General features: G+C 36.6%; 1 protein-coding gene across 4 annotated transcripts; it reads left to right on the forward strand.

The window, feature by feature from the left end:
* On the forward strand, positions 1–14,564 carry LOC137245618 (putative inorganic phosphate cotransporter). 4 transcript variants are annotated; one of them, XM_067776572.1, is made up of 5 exons: positions 1–130; positions 961–1,057; positions 12,795–12,931; positions 13,030–14,103; positions 14,170–14,564. In XM_067776572.1, the coding sequence occupies exons 3-5, from the start codon at positions 12,896–12,898 to the stop codon at positions 14,404–14,406; spliced, it is 1,347 nt and encodes a 448-aa protein (XP_067632673.1). In that variant the 5' UTR covers positions 1–130; positions 961–1,057; positions 12,795–12,895; the 3' UTR covers positions 14,407–14,564. The 4 variants fall into 4 exon arrangements, with proteins under 4 accessions (XP_067632673.1, XP_067632671.1, XP_067632672.1 ...); XM_067776570.1 differs by lacking the exon at positions 961–1,057 and having other exon boundaries at positions 6–130; XM_067776571.1 differs by lacking the exons at positions 1–130; positions 961–1,057 and adding an exon at positions 9,426–9,648.
* Positions 14,565–20,388: the final 5,824 nt, after the last annotated feature.

Here is a 20,388-nt window from a genome sequence, read left to right on the forward strand (position 1 = left end):
CGCGCGGCGAAGTTCTAAACTATAAATTAAATAAATTATAAAAAATAAAATTTGGTGAAAGTGCGTTTAATAAAAATGTATAATGTTTAATGTGTGCCAGCATATTTGATGTACGCTCAATTGAATTTCGGTTAGTAAGTATATACATGTGTACATATTTGTCCGATTTTTGTTGTAAATTTAAAGAAAATGGAAACATTTTATATCAAATGTGTGTACACAAATATAACTATAATTATAATATAACAATATGGTGAAAATTTTTGAAAAAAAAGTTGAAATAAAGTTCTTGAAACCGACGCCAATGTGGTTCGCTAGAGCACGTACGAACGCGTGTGTTAATATGTATGTAGCAATCATGAGTATTTATGTACATATTCACATATTTACGTATGTATATACCCTACAAAAATCGCGAGTACTCCATGCATGTATGGAGTACTCGCTATGGACCAAGCGAGTGCTCCAAAATTAACCACAATTCATACAAAAAATGTGGTCCAATTAACATTGCGATGTCCTAGGACCGGACCATATACTCCAGCTCCGCATTACATCAGAGTAATCCATGGAGTACCCACAGTCCAATAAACATCGTGTAGTGATTACAATCGTTAAAAACGAGCAATGATCGGCTTACAATATGTTCGTGTAGAAATACGAGTTGGTCCATTGCTGCATTACAGTGGAGTACAATGGTAAGTACTCCAGTGGACCACTTGATCCAACGATTTTTGCAGGGTATGGCAACATACTTTCGTACAAAGCTGTCGATGGTACTTCGGAACATAAATTGTTTATTTGAATTCAGATTTAAGTTATTATTATTTTAATTAATATTACTAAATATAGCATTAAAACCATTAGAAATGAAATGTACTTATATGTAATTTATACAAATAAAAAAAAAAACTACGTTAGTTTAAATATATGTCTATCCGGCTTTTATTTTTTCCACAGGTATTGATGTCATATAAACTGAAAACTCTGTTGATGTGAAAGTTTACGCTATTAATCTAGAAAACAGAAATATCTCTTATTTCAATAGATTTCACAGGTAGTGCCATTTCGACAACAAACAGTATTAATTTAACAGTTTGCAATGGTAATTTCAAGAGAACAGAAATCCCTTTCATATGAACAGTTTTGATTGGTATTCCTAGAGCGAGAGTAATAATTGTTAATTTAACAAAACTATGGGTAAAGTATAATGAAACGACTTCTTTTTTTTATTTGACTACTGATACGGTCAATTACGAATCAACGATTTGTGCGCAGTTGCTTCAACATCTTGTTGGGATAGATAAAAATTGACAGAAATTTCGGTTGAATTGACCCGTATTTCGGTAGATTTTAAGTATTTTTCTTTCAGTGTAGAGTTGCGTTCTCTGCTAGGAAATGTAGGCGATTTTCCGGGATTCTTTCGGATTCTATGACTTTGCGGAAAGCACGCTCCCCTTGACGGGCAGCAAAGCGATTGTCTGTATATTTTATAATCTTCCCACTTTCCTTTTTTGAAGTTGATGAAAGTCCGTTTTCCAGTAGTGATGAATTCGGCGAATCGCTCGAGCGAAAGGAGTAAGGGCAGGTGTTCGGATGTAAATGTTACCATCGGCTGCTACTTTACGCAGTTGAGAAGTCCTCCGCTCACGATGGAAATGTCACTGGCGCAATAGGTGACAGGGGGGATGTGGATGTTCATAATCTCCAAATTTTCATCGCCTTACCGGTCAGACATGCCTTGACGTTCCAGGACACTGTCCTTACGGCCGATGTCGGGATTAAATAGATTATTTTGCTTTGAGTGGTTCGTAATAAATGCGAGTCCACCTCCATTTCTACTCTAGCGATCTTTTCTGTGTCCGTTATCCCCAGAGCAGGTCTGCAAAGCAGATCTTGCCGTGAGTTTAGTCTCTTGGCTCGCAGCAATGTGGATGTTGTGCTGCTCCATAAAATAGACTATCTCCGTGATCTGCGGGAAATACTGTGTGTATGTAAGGGGTGACTACGCCTGGATTGAGGGAGGCTAGGTCGCAGATGCGGTTGTGGCCCTGGGGCTGGACCTCCTTGGGTATACATCGCAGTACCCGTTATAGTTGGGTTTGCAGCCTAGTAACATGGAATGATGAAATCGGTTGGGGGTTTCCGTCGCTGAGACCAGAACATCTTGGGAAGTGGCAGCGTCCAAAGCAGAAGCTACATTGGGCAAGTCGGAAGCATATATATTCTTGTTGGATCTTACCCCGGGCACTACTCACGGGGGGGGGGGGCAAATTGTTCGCGTAGCAGAACTTCCTGGATAATTTGTATTCTTATTATAACTGATTTCTGGAAAACATTTTCTATATTACAAAATGCATGCATATATCCGGAACACTTGCGACAGGTTGTGGGATAATTGAAAGCATATATGTTTTTTCTCACGTTCGACGTGGGAATTATTAAAAAATGCTTTAACAAAAACTTTCAAACGTGAATCTGAAATACAATGGAGCGCCAGAATACAAGCGGTTAGCGTTAGCGTTGATAGGTTAGATAATGTAGTAGAACACTTAGAACAATTAGCAGAGGACACTGACATCGCAAGTGACACCAGAAACGAAGCTACAATTCTGTTGCAAAATATACAAAATTTTATTTTCATAACATATGCTCATTTCTGGTATGAAATCTTAAGGAGGATTGATCGTGTGCAGCTCAGATTACCAGATCCGGGGATGAACTTTAGAGAAGCGTATCATGATCTTAAATCATTAGCGACTGAACTATCAGAAATTTGTGACACTCTATGTGAAGAAGCAATAGAAAAAGCGAAGTCTCTTTGCGAAGAATGGGATATTGATATCGTAAAACGTGCAGAATTTAAAATTTCTGAAATGTGTTCTCGATCTTCTCCAACAAGAAATACGTATAAGATTTACACGACTAAATGAACTTAATTTTAGATTTGGATTTCTCTTGTACATTGGAAATTTGTTAAGCAAGGATAATGATGACTTAGGAAGAAATTGTAAGAACTTATGTGAATTTTATAATACAGATTTCATTGGAACAGAACTTTTTATCGAAATATGTGACTGCAAAATATTTCTTCGCAGTAGACAAGAAATTTAACCCAAACCTCTGTTGGAATTACTTACTTTTTCATTCTCATATGGAAAAAATGTTAGTGCAAACTTGCGAGTGACACTTCAAATACTCTTGACTATCTCGGTATCAACTGCCAAACGTTCATTCACCAAACTAAGACTAATTTTGACATATTTGCGATCAACGATGGGACAAGGTCGCTGACCTAACGTTATTAAGTGTGGAAAAAGAAAAATTTGAAATGATAAATTTTGATGATAACATTAACATATTTCCTTCCTCAAAGGCAAAAAATAGTTTGATCGGTCGGGCCTATTGGATGGAGCGGGGTGAAGCACTGCTACAACAACAACAACAACAACAACATTTGCATCCTGGAAGGAAAATAATATTTTGCCCCGGGCGCAAGAAAACCTCACTACGCCACTGCTTGGACTTCCGGAATTTTGATCAATCTTGAACCATTAAAATAAATAATAAGGCCGCGGATCAAGGTATTTACACGTTGATTAAGACTACCAAGAAAATGGCAAAAGACAACCATTCTTTGGCAAACGAAGTATGTAGCATGGTCGAGATGAAGCACAGACGGTGGTCCAAGAGAAGAAAGAAGTATTTGTGCAAGCAAGAATTTATATAGGACACGCATACCATGGAAATTTTAAATTTCGGTCGATTTTATAGTTGCTGTCGTCAATAATATTTAGTAAAAATATATATATAAAAGGCATATCAATGTATTAACAATTAATGGGCGTTTTCTCTCTCTGGCGGCCGCCATGCTGTGCTGGTGGCGTGCTCAGCCTACCACAGCGACGATCCTGGATTTTTCTAATCGAGGTCGCCGGCAGTGTTTGGCAAGCATTCCGAATATATTTTTGCCACAAAAATCTCTCAGTTTGCCTTGCAGTTTCCGTTCGGAGTCGGCATGTAACAAGAGATGAAAATCATAGAAAACTTAGGGAGTATCCAGTTGCCTTGTTTGTGAAAAAGTTACTATAGTTTTACGTTAGGGTAATTCTCTTAGTCTAGAAAGCGTAGTAAATATTGTAAAAAACTTCGCGTTTTCTAGAACAAGTACTCAACACTTAGAGAGCGCAACACTTACACAAAAAAAGTTATATAAAAAATGTATATTTTATACATTTTAACCCCCTTATTCAATATAATTAAACGAGATTTATAAAGCTCTTATAATAATAATAATAATAATAATACCCAACGGATTAATGCCCTCCAAAGCCCGCCCGACCGTCGCGAGGGGCGCATCCGCATGACGCACGGATTTATTTTTGCCGAGTTGTTGATAGGAGGAGGTTTGTTAAGCGTCGAGATCTAAAACTGCTCAGCTACAGAATAAAAATCATCAGCTGAGTACGATACATAACAGTTAGAAATTACATAACAGTTAGAAATTATACATATACATACTACATTGTTAAATTAGTGAAGATTTTTAGTTTATTTGATTTTGTTTTGTTTTGTTTTGTTAAGAGTTAAGAGTTAAGATAGAATAAGACAGTTTTCTTTATGGTAAAAAGTGAATCCGTTATACCAAATGAAAACACCGAAAAGGTTCATTTAATTGGAAACTAGTTCTGCACTGCCTCAAAAGAAGAGGTTTGTAATATATTGACACCCGTGATGGGACGTTAAAGTTTACTTCGTTCAAAAGAATTGGACTAGAAATCAATCCATTCAGGAGTTTAGCCATAAATATAATGCCTAGCATTTCTCTACGACTTGCAAGAGTTGGAAGATTGATAAGCTTCAACCGACTAGTATAAGGTGGAAGATTATAAGCAAAGTTCCACTGAAAATTCCTTAAACAGAAAAGTATAAATTGTTTTTGTATTGAATCAAGTCTATCTGCATGAACTCGATATTGTGGATCCCAGACTATTGATCCGTATTCTAGTATCGGTCTAACTAAAGTGATGAAAATAGCTTTAGTTACATAAGGGTCACTAAATTCTTTGGACCACCGTTTCACGAATGAAAGAACACTTCTAGCCTTATTGACAGTAGCATTAATATGAAGGTTGAAATTAAGTTTAGCATCTATCGTGACACCCAAGTCCACAAAATAGTTTACTGATAGAAGACAAAAATTATTAATTACGGAGGAGGCTGCAGGCAAATATCTTCGAGAAAAGCTCATGAATTTGCATTTATTGAGGTTCAGCGGCATTGAATTTACGTTGCACCAAGTAACTAGGCAGTTTAAATTCGCTTGAAGCAAGGAACGTTCTTCGATAGACCCATTAGACCTAAACAGTTTTACATCATCAGCATACATTAAGATTTTGGGATATTTTATAGTTACAGATATCATTAATAAATAGCAAGTACAGAATTGGACCAAGGTGACTGCCTTGTGGGACGCCAGAGGGAACATCGATGACATTTGAAAAAGTATTTTTTTAAATAACTTTTTGCGTTCGACCGAAGAGATACGACGAGATCCATTGGGTGAGGCCGGGTTGGAAGCCAAGCCAATCCAGCTTGAAGATAAGTAATGAGTGGGATACTTTGTGAAATTATTTACTGAGATCAGTATAAATAAAATCGGTGTGAAGATTTTCTCTAAGTCCATTAGAAACATGAGTTGTGAATTCACGTAGATTAGTAATGGTAGATTTGCCTTTACAGAATCTGTGTTGCGGTTCTGCAATCAAAGTAGAAATGGAAAATGTTAGCTCATTGGTAACGATAACTTCAAGCAACTTTGGGATGGCCGACAACTTTTCTATTCCTCGATAGTTTTCTACACACGACCTACTACCACTTTTGTGAAGGAGTATGAGAAAAGATTCCTTCCAAGCAGAAGGAAAGACTCCACGTTTTAGGGACAGATTGAATAAATGTGTTCAGCGTATTTTTTAAGAAAACAAGTGGCCATTAAATCAGGCCCGTACTTGTAAGATTCTTTCAGAGACGTTAAATATGAAAAGCTTCACTGGAAATTCGTATGGAAATATCATTTTAAAAACCTCTATAAACCACTCAAATTTTTTATGAATATGGTTGTAAAAGATTAAAATATCGCTGCGCACAGAAAAATTTTTTTTATACTCAGTTGAGCAGAGCTCACAGAGTATATTAACTTTGATTGGATAACGGTTGGTTGTACAGGTATAAAGGAATCGAGATAGATATAGACTTCCATATATCAAAATCATCAGTATCGAAAAAAAATTCGATTGAGCCATGTCCGTCCGTCCGTCCGTCTGTCCGTTAACACGATAACTTGAGTAAATTTTGAGGTATCTTGATGAAATTTGGTATGTAAGTTCCTGGGCACTCATCTCAGATCGCTATTTAAAAAGAACGATATCGGACTATAACCACGCCTACTTTTTCGATATCGAAAATTTCGAAAAATCGAAAAAGTGCGATAATTCGTACCAAATACGGATTAAGCGATGAAGCTTGGTAGGTGAGTTGAACTTATGACGCAGAATAGAAAACTAGTAAAATTTTGGACAATGGGCGTGGCATCGCCCACTTTTAAAAGAAGGTAATTTAGAAGTTTTGCAAGCTGTAATTTGGCAGTCGTTGAAGATATCATGATGAAATTTGGCAGGAATGTTACTCTTATTACTATATATATGCTTAATCAAAAGTAGCAAAATCGGAGAACGACCACGCCCACTTTTTAAAAAAAAATTTTTTAAGGTCAAATTTTAAAAGAAAAGTTAATATCTTTACAGTATATAAGTAAATTATGTCAACATTCAACTCCAGTAATGATATGGTGCAACAAAATATAAAAATAAAAGAAAATTTCAAAATGGGCGTGGCTCCGCCCTTTTTCATTTAATTTGTTTAGGATACCTTTAATGCCATAAGTCGATCAAAAATTTACCAATCCTTGTGAAATTTGGTAGATGCTTAGATTCTAGGACGATAACTGTTTCTGTGAAAAAGGGCGAAATCGGTTGAAGCCACGCCCAGTTTTTATACACAGTCGACCGTCTGTCTTTCCGCTCGGCCGTTAACACGATAACTTGAACAAAAATCGATATAGCTTTACTAAACTCAGTTCACGTACTTATCTGAACTCACTTTGTATTGGTGTAAAAAATGGCCGAAATCCGACCATGACCACGCCCACTTTTTCGATATCGAAAATTACGAAAAATGAAAAAAATGCCATAATTTTATACCAAATACGAAAAAAGGTATGAAACATGGTAGTTGTATTGCTCTATTGACGCAAAATATAACTTTAGAAAAAAACTTTGTAAAATGGGCGTGATACCTACCATATTAAGTAGAAGAAAATGAAAAAGTTTTGCAGGGCGAAATAAAAAGCCCTTGGAATCTTGGAAGGAATACTGTTCGTGTTATTACATATATAAATAAATTAGCGGTACCCGACAGATGATATTCTGGGCCACCCTGGTCCACATTTTGGTCGATATCTGGAAAACGCCTTCACATATACAACTACAACCACTGTTTAAAACCCTCCTTAATACCTTTAATTTAATATCCATATCGTACAAACGCATTCTAGAGTAACCCACGTTTATGGCGATATCTCGAAAAGGCGTCCACCTATAGAACTAAGGACCACGCCCTTTTAAAATACTCATTAGCACCTTTCATTTGATACCCATATCGTACAAACAAATTCTAGAGTCAGGCCTGGTCCACCTTCATGGCGATATCCCTAAATGGCGTCCATCTATAGAACTATGGCCCACTCCCTCTTAAAATACTCTTTAATACTTTCCATTTGATACACATGTCATACAAACACATTCCAGGGTTACCTTAGGTTCTTTTTACTACATGGTGATTTTCCCTTATTTTGTCTCCACAGCTCTCAACTGAGTATGTAATGTTCGGTTACACCCGAACTTAGCCTTCCTTACTTGTTTTTAATTAAGTTTCTACTTTCTTCACATTTCTAAACTTTCTAATCAAATAAAGAATACAACAGTTTCTTGAGTACTTTTTAGTACGAACAAACGTGCAGTGTTGCCAGGTGATGACAAAACAAGAAGCTAGATTGGCAAAAAAAAAAAGGTTAGAAAAAGCTAAATTTAGAAAAAAAAGAAGCTAAAAAACGGCCAGAAATTTTTTTGGTTAATTCATAAAATTTTTTTTATATTTTAGTTTACACATTTGTAAATAAAAACTTATAAACATAACTTCTTGTTTCAAAACATATCAGGAACATTTTCCTTGACTAGCACATGGAATTACTTTAAATGATTGCATATGAAAAAATATTACAAACTAATTATTTATATAAAATAGTCCCCGTCTGAAGAAGCCTGCGTATAAAGTTTGGCTATTTACCATAAATATGAGATCATCGGTAATTTCAAAATCCTTACAACATTCATATTTCGATGGGGAATGCGACATTTGTCGGAAACGACCGGATCGAACCGCTATAGCATATACCTCCCATACAATCGATTGTTCAATAAGAGAGTTTTCGCCATTTCTGCCTCATTTTAACAGCTAGCAACATCAAATTTTACCACAAGCTTACGTATTGGGCATAGATGGTTGTCTGAAAAAATCGTCAAAATGGGACTAAAAATCGATTTCGACAAAAATAATGAAACACAACAACAAATAAAACAACTTAGCTCATCCCCTGATCATTTTGGTATACTTATTGGTGGGTCTAACGGAAACATATACATAAAAAATGATTTGGAGCCTTGAAAATGAAAAAAATCGATTTCGAACAAAACAAGTTCCAAAAACCAAAAAAAAAATTTTTTTTAAAGTCTGTTAATGCCACCGTTTTTATCGCATAATTTTAAGTGGGATAGGAACTATGAGACAAATTCGTTTTCATCGGCAACACTTTTGCACTTTTCTAAAGAAACCCTTAAAAAAAAATTGCGAAAAAATAAATTTTTTCACCAAAACACTCCTCAAAACTCAAAAAATATTTTTATTTTTTTTTTCAAAAAACTATTATCGCCAAAGTTTTTAGCGTACAATTTTGAGTCGGACAGGGCATACATGAAAATTTTAAAATTAAATGACAAATTTTTAAGTAGGTCATGAAAAAGACCTTAAAAATCAAAGGAAAAAAGTCAATAAACTTAAAATTTGCAGGCTCGAAAATTATTTTATTGGGTATGCCTAGTGGAACTTTTTTTCGTGAGCCCAAAACTTATCGAAAAATCGATGGCGCGATATGGGTTAACTTTCGTCCATGCAAATCAACCCAGCTTAATGTATATACATAGATATTTGTAAATAATTAAAAATATGCGTGCCTCTTCAAAAGCAAAGATAAGGGGAATATAATTGTGGTATCATTTTTTAACTTTAGTCGATTTTTGTAGTTGGTCTTTTGTAGTTGGTTTAAATAAATAGATACAAATAGACCTCGGGTTCGGGAAAGTTGCCCAATTTCTTTATCGTCAATATGTGGAGAATTGTTAACGCGGCCTATAAAAGCGTGTACTAATAATTTAGTACAACTTAAAATTGTTTTGTTAAGTGTAAAAATGAGCGCAGAAAATAGTGAGGCAAAAATGGCGAAAGGTTTGTAATCACAGACAACAATGTTAAATGGTACGTGATAAAATATAAGTATGACAGTTTTTGAGATGTCTTTATCATCTTCGAAAACCTGACCAATGTTTAGTCGAAGTAGCTTGTATGCACTGACTCCACCTGGGTTTCTATTTAAATCAGAGGAAAGAGTATCTTTCAAACATACACCGAAAGTTTTGAAGCTAGTAAAATCAACATATCAGGTTTGTTGTTCTTGAAATGCTTTTTGACGTCTGTTTTCAACTTCGTTTGGGAACTTATTTTTTTTTTTTGTACATTTAATACCATTGTGGATAAAACAAGCGTGATAAATTCTGCACAGACGTCAAAATTACAAATAGAACCGGTCACATGATTTTTAATTGACTATTGCGGTCTGATTCTGTATCTCTTTCTATCACCCGCTGAAGATAGCCGACCCTATGCGCCGCCATATCGAACATCTTGTCAGGCAGTGGACGGATAAGATATCAAACTTGTTTTATCCACAATGTTTAATACCATTTGTCTGCTTAATTCGTGTGACATGCACATGTGCCGTGTTTGCTATTTTGGCAACAACTCTTGCTGAGATGGATCGCTTTTTCCTAATTTGGGATAAAACAATTAGGCGCCTGCTGATCGCATTGGGCTCGCACTTCTTTTTTTGTTCTCACTAAGACACCTTTGTTGAAGCTTAAAGCCGTTCTTCGGGTTGTGTCATAGGATGATCTAACTAACATTTGGATTATTTGTCCAAATATTGCCAGGCTTTCAAAAATTTCTGTACCAGGCCTATGTGTTCTTTGTTGAATCTTTGTTAATTTGATCGATACTAGATATTGAAATCTTGGAATGGTACGTCTCAAAAATAGTGTATCGAAGTGAAATTTTCCCAACTTTCCGTGTCCGGTGAGAAAAAACATAAGTAAGTATACAAAACTTTAGGAAAAAATCAATCGGTATCACAACCCTACACTCAAATATTAACGACCACATACGCCCTCATTGCACTCAAAAAACTACCTAAAAACGAGAAAGATAGCTATTAAAATAAGAAAAATGGTATATGATAAAGAAATCCTTCCCTAAATCTAGACAGGTAATTTTCTTATAAATCTATAAAATTTTATTGAGTGCTCTTATTCACTGGCCGCCGTGGTGGGATGGTCGCGTGCTCTGCCTACCACACCAAAAGATCCTGAGTTCACGCCCTGTGCAAAACAGCATCAACATTTTAGAAACAAGATTTTTTAATTAGAAGAACATTTTTCTAAGCGGGATCACCCCTCGGCAGTGTTTGGCAAGCACTCCGATCGTATTTGTGCCATGAAAAGCTTCTCATTGAAAACTCAACTGCCTTGCAGATGCCGTTCGGTGTCGGTATAAAACAACTAGGTCCAGTCCCACCAATTTGTAGGGAAAATTAAAAGCAGTACGACGCGTTGGAAGAGAAGTTCGGCCTAAATCTTTTCGGAGGCTATCGCGCCTTACTTTTATTTATTTATTTTTATTTTTTTTTTTTCCTTTTTAATTATCTTCTCATTGAGCTACAAACGTAAAACTTCACATACATATAGGCTAAGACACCCAGACAATGTAGAATAAAGTAAAAAAATGCCGTTAGGTGGCGCACGGATCGAAATAATTAGATAAGAATTTGGAAATTTGGAATTTTGAGATCAGTTTTTAAGTAACTTCTCGGGGAGGTAGGACTTGAAATTTCAAATTTAATTCATAGCCCGATGACAGTATAAAAGATATTACAAAAAGTTTCGCTATGAGTCGCACGGATAGAGATATTTAGAAAAATCGTATGGAAGGGGGGAAATCTTACGATCGCTTGCACAATTCACAAAATGCAAGGGTGTACGTGGATATCGAAGTAGCGAATCTAGGATCTGCACTTTTCGCCAAAGGCCAGGCCTACGTAGCGCCAAACTAATGGGAAAAATACCATGCAACGAGAATTCTATGCACGAAATGGAGGATTGCTTCAAGTATCCACGTGAAAACAACATGTTCTGAAAGCTATTATACAGAGATAGTGAAGCCTCCTTCATTTACGTTAACATACATACATATGTATGTTGCATAAGCTGCTTCATTTGATAAAATTTAAAAAAAGTTACTTAAAGTCCCTTCTTTAAAGCAAACGAAAAATGTAGTGGCTTAGAATGAACAAGTTGGACCGAATCAAGGTGTTTCTGCTAGCCGATCTATATGCAATTTAAGTTTTGAAGCAGGGTGATAAAATACAAGCTCAAGTATGATAATAATAAAAGTATGATAAAGTAAACAAATCCAAGTCCCCGATTTGAAGAAAACCAAAAAGGTTGTGGCGATGAAACGAACTAGTGTAAACGAACCAAGATACTGCTGCAACCATACAACAACAGCGAATAATAGCTTACCATATTTATATTTTACTGCTATGAAATTTTTCAAGCTTCGAAACGCATTCGTAAGGGTGTATCTGCAGAATTTCAAACATGAAATTTTACGTATGTTTAAACTAATGCAAGTTGAAAGCAATAATTTTTCGCGTAAGCAAGCCACATTCTCACTTGTAGCAATGCAGGCTTGTGGGGCTTAGACTATACTTGCGGCAGGTATGCCTGTTGTTAGAGGCGACGAAAATATTAAATTAATTCAAGGGGTTGTGTAGCGCAACCCTTTATGCCCCCTCAAACCTAATTGTCACTCTCACCTACCCGTGCCGAATCCTGTCTCTTTAGCAACTGAAGCTCTGTCGACCCCACTTTCCTCATGGATCTAGGGGGTGGGAGGGCGGTATGTCCTCGAACGTTTTATGTGGTAATATTAAATCATTTCCGAGATGTTCGGGAAACAACATCGACAACACTCCCCAAAACCTTCGGGGAGTATCCCTATCGCTACAACAACAACAAAAACATTATCCAAAAATGAACAGTTAACCGAATGCTAACCGATTAACTGTAGTAGATTTCTATCAGAACCGAATAAATCGGGTAATCGATAAACCGATTACTCCTAGCTCTAATACATTTATCTTAAAAACACAGAATTTTGCGCTGGCACCCTTTTAGATCCAGAGGGGGCGCCAAACACTTCGTTTCATAACTTGTTTAATAATTTCATGAAATTGCCACTGCTTACAATTTATGTAATTTTAAACTATTTTGTTTTCATTACACTTTCAGGTCCACGCTTTGGCATTCGCCATGTTCAGATTTTGCTGCTCTTTCTGAATATTACCTGCGTTTATTGGGGTCGGTATAGCATATCTGTACTTGTGGTGGCAATGATGAACGCTGCAACTACAAATCCAGATTTTCCGGTAGAAATATTTTGCTTTTATAAATACAAATTACAAAACTGCGTTACTTATACATATACAAACATATATCCATAAATTACTTAATTTTTTTTGGATAGCAATTCGATTGGTCTGAGAAGGAAAGAAACTATATCATTTCCACTTTTTATTGGGGCTATATAATGACACAATTTCCAGCTGGATATCTAATTCGACGTTTTGGTGCAAAAATCGTAATGTTTTGTGCAACGTTCGGTACAGCGATTTTAACTTTACTCACGCCTTACCTTGTAACGCTTGGCAGCTGGCAAGCATACTGTGCCATTCGTTTAGCACATGGTCTTTTCGAAGGTGCACTCTTTCCTTGTATAAATAATCACATAGCTAAATGGTCACCACCACAAGAACGTTTTGTTCTAGGCGCACTTGCTTATACCGGCACCAGCTCAGGAACTGTTGTCGCTATGCTGTTAAGTGGTTTAATAGCAAGTAGTTCACTTGGTTGGCCAGGTGTTTCATACATTTCCGGCGGTGTTTGTATTCTGTGGTGTGTAATATGGCTGATTTTTGGCGCTACGAATGCAAAATCGTCACGTTTCATCGCGAAGGACGAATGTTTATATATTGAATCGTCACTTGATCGTGGAGATGACTTCCATAGGAAACAGATTCCGATTCCTTGGCTGGCGATGTTAACATCGGCGACATTCTTGACTTTAATATTTACGCGTTGCTGTGAGGTATGGGGCTCCACTACACTTCAAAGTCAAATTCCATCATACATGAATGGTGTATTGAACTTGAATATCAAGGATAATGCATTATTCTCCACATTGCCTTACATGGTTAATTGGATTATGGCATATGTGTACATCTTTTTTGGTAAAATCGCGGTCGAAAAGGGTTGGCTCACATTAACGAAAATGCGCAAGACAGCCAATACAATGGCAACTTGGATACCAGCAGTTCTTTTAATTGCTATTGGATTTCTAGATTCAGAAGACATGAAACTGATTATTTCATTTTTTGTTGTGAGTTTAGGTTTTGAAGCTGGATCGGCGACTGGTGCTATTCTTACTGTCATCGATTTGGCTCCAAATCATGCTGGCGTTGCAATGGGTATAATAAATTCAGTATGCTGCATTGTACCGATAGCTTCGCCATTGATTGTGGGCGTTGTAGTTACAGATGTGGTAAGCTTGATATTTATGTTACGTTATCAAAGGTCATCTTATATTTAATTTCATTTTCTAACTCAGCACAATCGTTCTGAATGGCAAATCGTTTTTGGAATTTCAGCGGTGATTTTGTTTTGCGGTAATCTCCTATTCATTACATTTGGCTCAGCGGAAGCTGCACCATGGGATGCACCAGATTTTCTGTTGAAAAATAATATTGATGAAGCAATGAAAGATTCGGAGCAGGAGAGTGCAAATAAAGACATTTATCTTTCTGATATTGATCAGCAGGCAACCAAAATGAGTAATAAGAAGTAAAGACGGGACTTTATTCGACGGTGCCGAAGACCTCATATATTTTATTAGTGAAGCTGCACAATTCGCAATTTCTGAAAAGTCTTCTCTGTGAGAAATATATTATATAGAAAACAGATATAAGCGATAAATCTCAAATAAAAAGTTGATTGGTAACCCTCCATAAACTTTCAGGGTTCTTACTATCTCATCAGTCGGTTTTACGACATATTATAGTTATATTACATATGCGTGAGATCTCGATACATTTTTTAGACTAAAAGGATTGGTATATGATTGATCCTCTACAAATTGTCAATATTCATGTCTTTCTTATCTTTCATCGCCCAAAGGTGATCAAATATAAATCGTCGGCTTATATTCAATACCCTCCATCAGCATATATGATGCTAAAATTATCGCTGAATCTCCTTCCATACAATAATTGTTCTAGTTTTGAAAGCTGTTATACCCAACTATACTCATTAATTAGTATTACAACTTCAAATCGATAGCGTTAGTATGTAGTGTTGAAAGAGGGCCGGGATACACATTAACTTCCGTATATCAATTTTATAAGTGTTGAAAAATGTGAACGAGTCCCTCCAATTCCTGCGCCACATGTTTTAGATAGGACCATTTTGCAGTGGTTATTTAAGGAAATTTGTATAGATGGAAATTTACTCTAGTTTACTTATATTCACATACATACTCCAGATACAGGCTGGCTGACAGAAAAGCGTTTAGAAATTCTTGACTGCCCCGAACTGTCTTTGCCGCTATAACTTAGTTCACTGCTACCAAGCGGATCGCTTCGGAACAGGATGTGGCCAGTGGTAGAGAAAACGCTGTGTTTTTTCATGGCTAATATACGGATATGACGTATCTCTCAATTTCAATCTATCTGGCCTTTGGATGTCTCCAAATAAAAGGTTGAGTACTATTTCTTTACCCAAGCGGTAATTAAAGTACTCAGTAGGCTCTTGGTGCAATCAAACTACGCCACAGGTTGCCTAGAATAGTAGTGTGATTGGCAAGCAAGATATTAATGTTAAGTGGAGATTTCATAATTAACTAATATACCTATAAATCAAAAACGATTTGAGTCCAAATTCTTATTTGCAACGTGTGTTGTGATCGTATCAGTAACCATACTCATACAGCACCTTTGCCATATCTTTCTTGCTAGCACCCCTACTATGAATTTCTCTTTAGGACAATTTAATAAGTAACTGGTAATGGAATTCCCCACTCCAGAAACACCGAATTTTTAACTGTGTTATGGTTTATCATTTATTATGCAATATCATATAATTGCTAGTGTTTATAATTTAAGATTTATCGTATGATATGACTCGATCACAACACCTGCAATCATGTTAGATATCTTCGCCTTTGAGATTTTATTGGTTTATGATTCTTTAATAATAAAACTTTAATTTACATGTTTATATTAACTTATTCAAAATTAATGTAGGCACAATCTACTAGAAAATATTTCTCACAGTATTAGTGATAAAACTATTAGACCTTCCCATGACAACCATACTTTATATAGAGCAGTGACTAATTTTTTTGAAAGCTTAAGGCGAATCATTCCCATCAAGACCAGTATAGGCAGATTAATATAATTGTAAGTTTGTTCCCTCTGGATCAGCCAGTTGTCATAAAGAACATGTGACGCATGTGTCGCAGCAATTATGCTGCAATGCTCAGCCAGAAATATCATAACTAACGGTCAAAATTGATTGAGTGGGAAAAACTAATATTTGGAACAGCTCTAAAAGAGATATGAAATAAACTTCTCATATATGGTCTCTATGTGAACGCAACATGGCTCACTGCCATGTAAAATTCGTGCTGAAAACAAAATAGGGGGACTTGTTAAAATAAAAAATTAATAAATATAAGGCGCGATAACCTTCGAGGGGGCTTTAGGTTGAACTTCTCTCTTCCAATTTGCGTCGTGCTCCTTTTTATTTTTACTAAAAATTGGCAGGACAGCACCTCCATGTTTTATGCCGACTGTAGGGCAGATAATCTTTCACTGAGAAGCTCTTCATGGCACAAATACATGCTGAGGGGCGACCTCGCTTACAAAAATTTTCTTCTAATTGAAAAAACTTGTTTAAAAATTTGGGAATAAATTAAACAACGTGACATCAGGACGGACAAGGCGACAGCTGTTTCGATTATACCTTCTAAATCTCTTCAAAGCAGGGGCGGAAGCTGTTATTCCTTTTATAATATACTTCATTGCAAAACTATTAATTTTGGACTTTTAATATATTTGGATCAAGATAAAAATTATTTTCCAAATAAAAGTCCGGATTTAACTTTTATTTCCGGACTTTTATTTTTAAAATTCCGAGTTTAACTAGTTCTATCGGACTCAAAAAATAAATATACTTATTTTACTTTTATATGTGGACTTTTATGGAAAAAGTTCGAAAAATAAAAAGGATGTATGATTCGACATGATATTCCTATTGGGATACCCGAGTACTCAAACATTTTCACCTAGGACAATTTTTTGACGCGGACTTTTTCGACTCCGAAAAAATTAATAATTATTTTCCGTCCCTGCTTCAAAGCCTTTTCTCCCGGGAGTGGGATTTGAACCCGCATTCCTACGATGGCTGAAGTGTTACAAACGCATTCAGCCACGTCATGCCTTAGTTATTGTAAACTTTATCCCAATTGCCTTCCTTGTATATTTTATTCTTTTGCACAGTACATACTTTGTATGTAATCATATGTTAAAGTTATTTTTGTTTTTGTGGCGGTTTCAAAGAAACTGGTATTTTTACTTTTGTTCTATTTATAGAACTACAAAGAATTAACCAATGTTGTCTATTTGTATGAATTAAGCGAGGCTGTCCTTATTGCAAGGTATAATCGAAACAGCTGTCGCCTTGTCCGTCCTTATGTCACGTTGTTTAAATATTTCCCAAATTATTAAATAAATTATAAATTAAAAATTGCTTCAAATAAATGTTTTCATACATTTTTAATTCATACGAAATAACATGTTTCTAAAATTTTTATATTGCCTTGCCCGGGGCAAATAAATAGAGATCATTCACAAATTAGACTACTATGAGCCATTCTGTACAGTAATTCCTTTAACAGCGTTCGTTCCTTATCCAGTTTCAATACGAAATGAAGGGGGACAACGTTTTTATTTTTATACTCAGTTGAGCAGAGCTCACAGAGTATATTAAGTTTGATTGGATAACGGTTGGTTGTACATATATAAAGGAATCGAGATAGATATAGACTTCCATATATCAAAATAATCAGGATCCAAAAAAAATTTGATTGAGCCATGTCCGTCCGTCCGTCCGTCCGTCCGTTAACACGATAACTTGAGTAAATTTTGAGGTATCTTGATGAAATTTGGTATGTAGGTTCCTGAGCACTCATCTCAGATCGCTATTTAAAATGAACGATATCGGACTATAACCACGCCCACTTTTTCGATATCGAAAATTTCGAAAAACCGAAAAAATGCGATAATTCATTGCCAAAGGCGGTTAAAGCGATGAAACTTGGTAGATGGGTTGACGTTATGACGCAGGATAGAAAATTAGTAAGATTTTGGACAATGGGCGTGGCACCGCCCACTTTTACAAAAAGGTAATTTAAAAGTTTTGCAAGCTGTAATTTGGCAGTCGTTGAAGATATCATGATGAAATTTGGCAGGAACGTTACTACTATTACTATATATGTGCTAAATTAAAATTAGCAAAATTGGATGAAGAACACGCCCACTTTTTAAAAAAAATTTTTTTTAAATTCAAATTTTAACAAAAAATGTAATATCTTTACTGTATATAAGTAAATTAAGTCAAAATTCAACTCCAGTAATGATATGATGCAACAAAATACAAAAATAAAAGAAAATTTCAAAATCGGCGTGGCTCCGCCCATTTTCATTTAGTGTGTCTAGAATACTTTTAACGCCATAAGTCGAACAAAAATTTACCAATCCTTTTGAAATTTGGTAGGAGCATAGATTCTATGACGTTAACTGTTCTCTGTGAAAATGGGCGAAATCGGTGGAAGCCACGCCCAGTTTTTATACACAGTCCACCGTCTGTCCTTCCGCTCGGCCGTTAACACAATCATTTGAGCAAAAACCGATATATCTTTACTAAACTTAGCCCACGTACTTATGTGAACTCACTTTATCTTGGTATAAAAAATGGCCGAAATCCGACCATAACCACGCCCACTTTATCGATATCGAAAATTACGAAAAATTAAAAAAATGCCATAATTCTATACCAAATACGAAAAAAGGGATGAAACATGGTAACTGGATTGGTTTATTGACGCAAAATATAACTTTGGAAAAAACTTTGTAAAATGGGTGTGACACCTACCATATTAAGTAGAAGAAAATGAAAAAGTTCTACAAGGCGAAATCAACAGCCCTTGGAATCTTGGCAGGAATACTGTTAGTGTTATTGAATATATAAATAAATTAGCAGTACCCGACAGATGATTTTCGGGATCACCTGATCCACATTTGGTCGATATCGCGAGAACGCCTTCACATATACATCTAAGGGCCACTCGCTTTTAAAACCCTCATTAACACCTTTAATTTGATATCCATATCGTACAAACACATTCTAGAGTCAACCCTGGCCCACCCTAATGGCGATATCTCGAAAAGGCGTGCACCTATAGACCTAATGCCCACTCCCTCTTAAAATGCTCAGTAACACCTTTCGTTTGATACCCATATCGTAAAAACATTCTAGAGTCACCCCTGGCCCACCCTAATGGCGATATCTCGAAAAGGCGTCCACCTATAGACCTAATGTCCACTCCCTCTTAAAATGCTCAGTAACACCTTTCCTTTGATACACATATCGTACAAACATTCTAGAGTCACCCCTGGCCCACCCTAATGGCGATATCTCGAAAAGGCGTCCACCTATAGACCTAATGCCCACTCCCTCTTAAAATGCTCAGTAACACCTTTCGTTTGATACCCATATCGTACAAACATTCTAGAGTCACCCCTGGCCCACCCTAATGGCGATATCTCGAAAAGGCGTCCACCTATAGACCTAATGCCCACTCCCTTTTAAAATGCTCAGTAACACCTTTCGTTTGATACCCATATCGTACAAACATTCTAGAGTCACCCTTGGTCAACCTTTATGGCGATATCTCGAAAAGGCGTCCACCTATAGAACTGAGGATTACTCCCTTTTAAAATACTCATTACCACCTTTCATTTGGTACCCATATCGTACAAACACATTCTAGAGTCACCCTGGCCCACCCTAATGGCGATATCTCGAAAAGGCGCCCACCTATAGACCTAATGCCCACTTTCTCTTAAAATGCTCAGTAACACCTTTCGTTTGATACCCATATCGTACAAACATTCTAGAGTCACCCCTGGCCCACCCTAATGGCGATATCTCGAAAAGACGTCCACCTATAGACCTAGTGCCCACTCCCTCTTAAAATGCTCAGTAACACCTTTCGTTTGATACCCATATCGTACAAACATTCTAGAGTCACCCTTGGTCCACCTTTATGGCGATATCTCGAAAAGGCGTCCACCTATAGAACTAAGGATTGCTCCCTTTTAAAATACTCATTACCACCTTTCATTTGATACCCATATCGTACAAACACATTCCAGAGTCGCCCCTGGCCCACCCTAATGGCGATATCTCGAAAAGGCGTCCACCTATGGACCTAGTGCCCACTCCCTCTTAAAATGCTCAGGAACACCTTTCGTTTGATACCCATATCGTACAAACACATTCTAGAGTCACCCATGGCCCACCCTAATGGCGACATTTCGAAAAGGCGTCCAGCTATAGACCTAATGCCCACTCCCTCTTAAAACGCTCAGTAACACCTTTCATTTGATTCCCATATCGTACAACTAGAGACACCCCTGGTCCACCTTTATGGCGATATCTCGAAACGGCGTCCACCTAGGGAACTAAGGATCATTCCTTTTCAAAATAC

Source organism: Eurosta solidaginis, chromosome 3, assembly GCF_040869045.1.
Source record: "Eurosta solidaginis isolate ZX-2024a chromosome 3, ASM4086904v1, whole genome shotgun sequence".
Classification (NCBI taxonomy): domain Eukaryota; kingdom Metazoa; phylum Arthropoda; class Insecta; order Diptera; family Tephritidae; genus Eurosta; species Eurosta solidaginis.

Coding starts and splice junctions, on each gene's coding strand:
- LOC137245618 (XM_067776569.1), top strand. CDS start 9,582: ATGAGCGCAGAAAATAGTGAGGCAAAAATGGCGAAAG. Junction 9,619..12,794: donor TGAGGCAAAAATGGCGAAAG/GTTTGTAATCAC, acceptor TTACACTTTCAG/GTCCACGCTTTGGCATTCGC. Junction 14,104..14,169: donor GCGTTGTAGTTACAGATGTG/GTAAGCTTGATA, acceptor TTTCTAACTCAG/CACAATCGTTCTGAATGGCA.